A 7,000-nucleotide genomic window follows, 5' to 3' on the forward strand; every position below is an offset into this window, starting at 1 on the left:
CCTTCTAGCTGTGAGGCGACAGCGCTTACCACTGCACCACCGTGTACTTGCACTTTAAGTGAGTCAATAAATGTGATCAATCAATCAATCAATCAGCAATGTTCACTCATCTGAATATACAGTGCAACTCTCATCTTTGTATTTGTGGTTTAAAAACTACAAACAATGCATCTAACACAAAGTAATTTGTAATGCGCCCCCCCCCCCCTCCTAAAAAACATACTGTACACCACAAAGAATTGACAGAGACGAGATGAACATGGAACTCAGATTTATTCGGGATGGTTCGGTGGTACACATTCAATCGCATTCAATAAACCTGGTTGCACCAGTCAGCCTTTACCATCTTTTTTTGTTCAGAGTGAAAAGAAAAGAAAAGTAGCGTTGAAACCACTGTTTGCAAACCTAGTGGGGAGCCCTTTCCCTCGGAGAGCGAGAAGAAGAGGAGGAACACAAAAAATTAAATCCCCGGAGAACGGGTCGCCACTGTGTTACGCATGGCTGCTTTCAGTGATGTCGAGAAACACACAAGATGGCAGAGAAGCGAAAAGACATTGCAGAATAGCGGCAACGACGTTATAGCTGTGCCACTATTTGGGTGTCTGCCTGCCATGCCATTTTGTGTGCAATGCTTGTTGCCCTGCGAGGATTCTCCGTCTTGACACTACAAGTATCGTCTTGTCTGCACGACAGGAGATCCAACGACTAAAAGACAGCCAGGCTGACTGATCAAAGGAAGAGTGAACAGACTTCTGCTGCCGATTGTTTTTGGTCTAATAATCTCTCTGCTCTTACAGTATATCTACGAGTATTCTCTGTCTGAGGACTAGCAAACGCCAAAGGGAACTGGACTATTACATGGGTTGCGATCATTGCATGTCCTCTGATTTCCACCACTGCACATTCTGACTATCCTGTGTCTACGGGGCTCTGTGTGTGTGTGTGTGTGTGTGTGTGTGTGTGTGTGCAACAGATTTGTCTTGGCCTGGTGTAAATCAGGGGCTGCTCTGAGGCTGGCGTGGTGTATGGAAGCTTGTAATGAGTGGTTGGAACAGGAGGAGGGAGGTGGAGGAAAGGAGGGAAGAGGAGCATGGGAGGGAGGGAGGGACGGGAGGGACAGACGACTAGCTGTGTTTTAGTAGCGTCTGGACGAGGAGGAGCGGGACATGCTCATACTGCTGCTTCCGCCTCCACCGCCGCTGGAGAAGCTGCTGTAACCTCCGCCTCCGCCTCCACCACCGCCGCCCATGGACATGCCTCCGTAGCCGAACGAGCTTCCTCCTCCTCCTCCGCTCATCATCATACTGCCGCCGCCGCCGCCGCCCATGCCCATGCCCATACCCATGCCCATACCGCTGCCGCCGCCGCCACCTGGTGGTGAGAGATGAGATGTTTTTTTTCAGATGAGATAAGCATGGCATAGATTTCTTTAAATTGTGATTACTAAAAAATATCTGATGATTTTAGTGTTGGCTTATTCATTTTCATGAAGACCTGAGAATTGACTTGGAAATCACTTCAGGTGTGAGAATGTTGAGCAACACACTTACCACCTCCGCCGCCGCCGCCGCCGCCTGAGGTCGTGACGTGGATGGTAGCCTGCGCACCACCACTGGCAATTCTGCGGAGAGGTGCATGAATTAGCAATTTTAGCTACTGGTGTTGCGGCCCCGCACAATACAGCGAGATGCAATGTACTCTCTCAATATCTCCTAAGGTTCAATCTTTCTTAAGCCTATAGCTCAAAAACTAGCCCATGGTTTTTACCTGGTCTCCTCCCCTTCTAGCAGTTTCCTGTAGGTGGCGATCTCAATGTCCAGGGCCAGCTTGACGTTCATGAGCTCCTGGTACTCGCGGACCTGGCGGGCCATGTCCTGCTTGGCTCTCTGCAGGGCGTCCTCCAGGTCCTTGATGCGGAGCCTGGCGTCCTTCACAGCCATCTCACCGCGCTCCTCAGCCTCGTTGATCTGGAGTTCTAGGTTAGCGCGCTGTAAGGTTGAAAAAGACGGCAAAAGCGGTAGCAGTGATGTTATTAGGACATGCTCAAGTGCTATATATTGGCTTAGCTGAGGGTACTGTGACTCAAAACGACAGCAAACTGTCGCAAATTACTAGGCCTAAAACTCACAGTATCCAGTTACCGCTGTAACTGTAGCTTACCTGGCCCTTGACTGACTCAATTTCGTTCTGGAGGCGGCTAATCATACGGTTGAGCTCAGCGATCTCAGTCTTGGTGGTGCGAAGGTCATCTCCATATGAGGTTGCGGTGGTCTGAATCTCCTGGTACTGGAGGAAGAAGCAATTGTTACTGAAGATCTCCGAATATCAATATTCAGTCTGTACATTTATCTGTTGTTGATTTTCAATAGATCAGAGGGCCTTTCCATAGCTCTTCTGTCCAGTTTTATTTGAACTTGTGTGCAGGGTATGTGTGTACGTATCACATTGGGCTGGTGGACAATGATATGGGTGACATTCTCTCTCTCCACCTACTTTCTGCTGGTACCAGGTCTCGGCCTCGGCGCGGCTGCGGTTGGCAATGTCCTCATACTGAGCGCGAACTTCAGCAACAATGGAGTCCATGTCCAGGTTGCGGCTGTTGTCCATCTCCACAATGACTGAGGTGTCCTTGATCTGGCCCTGGAGCTCACGCAGTTCCTGGAGAAGGGGTGAGGACGGATGGACAATAGATGAGATGAGACAGGGATGGAGCCAGACGTAAATGAAATGGCGAAGCTGCAAACAAGCAAGCAAACAACTAAATTGTGGTTTATTTTCCTTACCGCCTCATAGACGGCCCTGAGGAAGTTAATCTCGTCCTGGAGGGCGTCAACCCTGGCCTCCAGCTCAACCTTGTTCATGTAGGCACCATCCACATCCTGGAAGGGGAGGGGAGATCATTTGTATTGGCAATGGCTCTGGTGTACAGCATCATCTCTTCCACTATCGTTAAAGGCATGGTGCAGTAACTGGGACTAGAATTCACAATTCTACTGTGGGTCCACTGAAACTCACTGACCTTCTTGAGGAGCACAAACTCGTTCTCTACAGAAGCACGCTTGTTGATTTCGTCTTCATATCTGGACGGAAAAAAGCACAGAGTTGAGAAGTCAGTTGTTTGGAATTTGTCTTTCTGTGACATCCCGTTTCTTTTACGACTGCTTTTGAACTCACTTGTTCTTGAAGTCCTCCACCAGGCCCTGCATGTTCCTCAGCTCTCCCTCCAGCTTGAGCTTCTCGTTGCCGAGCCCGTCCAGCTGCCGGCGCAGGTTGCTGATGTAGGCCTCGAACATGCCGTCGATGTTGGAGCGCGTGGTGGTCTGGTCCTGCAGGAGGCTCCACTTGGTCTCCAGCATTTTGTTCTGTTGCTCCAGGAAGCGGACCTGTATGGAGGAAGCGGCATCATTGGTCAGGATTATATAACCAGTGTGAATAGACGTAGTATGTTGAATAGAAGTGTTGTTTTTGTGGCGAGATTCAAAACAATTCATTGACGTTCACATTTTAGAGATGCACGTGGTGATTGTATTAAGGTAAATGTTGCCCATGTTTTTGTTTTCATTGCATGACCATGTCATTCTAAATTGCATACAATTTATGACCCGGCTTGTGCCCGTTTTATTTGCACGTTCACACTCTCGGGTAACCGCAATGTTTGCTTTCTTTGTCTTAAGTTGCTCATGTGATCCTTGCATAACGCCACGCCTATGTGTTTGAGTTTCCCACGTATTGGCAGCTGCTGTATTCGAATATTCCCTCAGGGCAGGGCTGTTCTCTGGAGAGGGCAGATCTCTCTACTGTACACTCTGTAGCAGCGCTTGTTCCTATAGTGAGGGTATTTTGTCGAGAACAACTGACGCGGTCCCAGGAAACATGTTTCAACTCATTCTCAGAGGAGGCAAAAAAAAGAAAAAATACCTTACACGCAAAATACAGTCAGAGACTACAGTACACTCAAGTGTCGGGCACACAGGAGTTTAGACTCCACCCCTCCCTAAAAAATTTGAGGTGTGTACGTGTGCGTGCAGGTGTGTTTGGGGAGGGTTAACGCGAGGTCTAACAGTGCCACGCCTCAGCCCATCCCCTCCTTAAAGGTTGAGGTTACCCCTCCCTAGCCTCCGGGATGCATACTTTTAGTGAATGAACATGCCTGCCTGCCTCAGCCTCAGATGCCTGGTATTACATGCCTAAGGGAGTTAACTGTCATATAGGGTGTTATAAATTACAGATCTGTATTGATTTATTGATTTGTGCAATATCGATCTTTCATACAATGATACAAATGATCACTCAAACGGACGTTTGTTTGTTTTCATTCTGCAGGTTTTTGTATTATATTGCACTATGCAAGTAAGCATGCTTAATTGCCAAATCTTTTCTTTTGCATCTTCCATTTTTTCAAAAAGAAAGGCTTCTGCGAATTAACTGCATGCGATCAGTTCACCTGTCCGATAAGCAAAGAGTGGTTCGTGCACCGTGCATGAGAAGCTGACTGAGCATTTTCACAGACAGCTAGGGTGTGTGGGTGCGGCCAACTTCTTTTTCATCCCTACCCTGTGAGAAAAAGTCCCTCGTCGTCACAGTCTTCATAAGCTCAGTAGAACTGATGTCTCTGATTACACATTAAAGTGTAAGAGTGTTCCTCTGGTGGGGGGTGGGGGGGGGGGGAACTCCACCAAGTTATTTTATTCCGGATTACGTCAAGTATTACTTGAAAACATCTCGCCACTTTCTATCTAGAATAAACAATGAAAGCTTAATGCGCGAACACTTTTGATAAGGTTGCGGGTCGTGCGTTGCAGCTAGAGTTTACATGGCGTCCACTTTCAGCTCCATTCAAGGCCTGTGAGTCCTTGTTGCCATGGGAACGGATGCTAACCTGATCCCCCTCTTCCCCTCACACACACACACAGAGAGAGAGAGAGAGAGAGCGCACGGTCACTGGATACCGCTGGGCTAAAGTTTCCTACCCCCGTCCTTCTCACTGCACAGAGAAACAGCTTGCAAGGAGCCAATTATGCTCAAAGGGAAACTGATCAGCGGGCAGCAACCTAGCTTTCAGTTTCAGTGTAGTGGCTAGTTGCTGCCGCACAATGGGCCTTTGAGAAGCACTGTACGAGTTGATGTGAGGCGATTAGAACAGCTGTTGTTTCGGCATGTTCCATTTGAATAGACTGCGAATGAAAGGTAAATGCGTTTATTACTAGAGTTATTTCTCAATGCTAGGCCCTTTAGTGTGCAAAGTTATCCAGGTTTGGATCAGTGGCTATGTAATATTTAATGAGCCCAGAGGGGGCTCTAGGGCGAGATAGTGTCTATAGAGCTGAACAATCACGTGACATGTCTTGCCCCGGAAGAGTCCCCCATTCATTTCTCCATAGACGTTTCGGAAAAATCCTTAGCTGGAACCAAGCTAACCCGTGACCATAAAACATTTCATTTTGGAGCAAAAACAAAAAATAACTTTTTTTGATTTTTTTCCCCCCGTCGTCTTTATTTCTTGTTTTTGCTCCAACTGAAATGTGTTATGGTCACTCATGATAAAGTAGGTCACGGGTTGGCTTGGTTCCAGCCTTAAAACTCGTTACATAAGGATTTTTCGAAAATGTCTATGGAGAAATGAATGGGGAACTCTCTTCCGGGTCAAGAAATGTCACGTGACTGTTCAGCTCTATTGCAGCTATTCAAGTGTGATGATTGCACTAAGCAATCAACACTTGTAAGTGCAATGCAATCACCATCTATTATTTAATGCTATATTTTCATTCACCTCAATGCACACTTGAAGCTTTTAAAATTTTGAATGAAAAAAATATTCCATACTGACATGCTATGACACTATGACATACTATATGACACATGACACTATAGTATGACATATGACAATATGACACATTCCCCAAAAAAACACCCAAAAACCCAGGTCACATTCTTGAACGTGAGTGGGGGGATACGCTCGACAGAGACGGAACAGACGAGACACTGGGGGTTTCACTTACCTTGTCGATGAAGGAGGCGAAGCGGTTGTTGAGGGTCTTGATCTGTTCCTTCTCCTGGGTGCGGACGGTCTGGATCTGGGGGTCGATCTCCAGGTTCAGGGGGGCCAGCAGGCTCGAGTTGACCGTGACGGCCGTGATGGGGGCGATCATGCCTCCGCCAAAGCCGCCCATGCTTCCGCCTCCGCCATAGCCTCCGCCGACCATGCCGAAGCCTCCGCCTCCGCCTGCGCCATAGCCCCCACCGCCGCCTCCGCTCATCATGCTATAGCTCATGCCGCCACCGCCACCGCTGCCGCCCATGCCGTAGCCTCCGCCGCTGCTGACGGCCATGGAGCGCCTCATGCTCATGCCGCCGCCGCCGACCGACGCGCTGCCGAACGACCTGCCGCCATATCCGCCGCCGCCGACGCTCATGCTACCGAATCCTCCTCCTCCTCCTCCTCCGCCGCTGCTGCTGCTCGCTCTCATGCTGCTGCTGCGGCTGGAGCTGCCGCCACCGCCGCCGCCACCGCTACTGCTGTAGACTGTAGACGTTCTTTTCATGCTGACACTCATGGCTGGTTCTGTTCCCTCGCTGAGGGGGCTTGAGCAGGACAGAAGGGAAGGGAGCAGAGAGAGAGAGACAGAGAGATTCGGCGGAGCAGTTCACTAAGAGGAGAGTCAAAGTCCCTCTGAGTGTCCTCTCGGTGTCCGCCGCACCTTTTTATGGGGCCTCTGAGCGAGGAGGAGTTGGAGCTGAGCTCCACCCACCCCGCTCTCCGCCTCTCGCCTCTCCCTCTTGAACCCTCCTCCGTCCGTCGTCTACCCTGGCCCCTGGGAGGCAGGTGGAGAGGCTGGGAGGAGCCCACCGGCGCGTCAGGCAGGTAGCAGTGCCATGCCCTGTAAGGCGATCGGGGCCCCGGCACGCCCAGGTGCTAGCAGTGAGGAATGGCATCAGGGCCTGGGGGTAAAGGGAGGAAAATATATGTTGGCAAAAACTTTCACTTAAATAGCTGGGGGGC

General features: G+C 49.6%; 1 protein-coding gene across 1 annotated transcript; it reads right to left on the reverse strand.

Moving 5' to 3' along the window:
- Positions 1 to 254: 254 nt before the first annotated feature.
- LOC310772214 (keratin, type II cytoskeletal 8-like) lies at positions 255 to 6,681 on the reverse strand. Its single transcript, XM_083664643.1, has 9 exons — positions 6,000 to 6,681; positions 3,175 to 3,383; positions 3,020 to 3,080; positions 2,784 to 2,879; positions 2,494 to 2,658; positions 2,161 to 2,286; positions 1,768 to 1,988; positions 1,551 to 1,621; positions 255 to 1,371 (listed from the first exon to the last, which is right to left on the reverse strand). Exons 1-9 carry the CDS (start codon positions 6,552 to 6,554, stop codon positions 1,136 to 1,138), a joined length of 1,740 nt encoding a protein of 579 aa, XP_083520769.1. The 5' UTR covers positions 6,555 to 6,681; the 3' UTR covers positions 255 to 1,135.
- Between the last annotated feature and the right edge of the window lie 319 nt (positions 6,682 to 7,000).

Source organism: Poromitra crassiceps (genome assembly GCF_964638095.1).
Source record: "Poromitra crassiceps genome assembly, contig: HAP1_SCAFFOLD_2372, whole genome shotgun sequence".
Taxonomy (NCBI): domain Eukaryota; kingdom Metazoa; phylum Chordata; class Actinopteri; order Beryciformes; family Melamphaidae; genus Poromitra; species Poromitra crassiceps.

Bases quoted from the DNA above. Each gene is read 5' to 3' on its own strand.
- LOC310772214 (XM_083664643.1), bottom strand. From the start codon at position 6,554: ATGAGTGTCAGCATGAAAAGAACGTCTACAGTCTACAGCAGTAGCGGT. The intron at 2,659-2,783 runs GTAAGGAAAATA...CCCCTTCTCCAG, and splicing joins TCAGGGCCGTCTATGAGGCG to GAACTGCGTGAGCTCCAGGG. The intron at 1,622-1,767 runs GTAAAAACCATG...ACCTCTCCGCAG, and splicing joins CTAGAAGGGGAGGAGACCAG to AATTGCCAGTGGTGGTGCGC.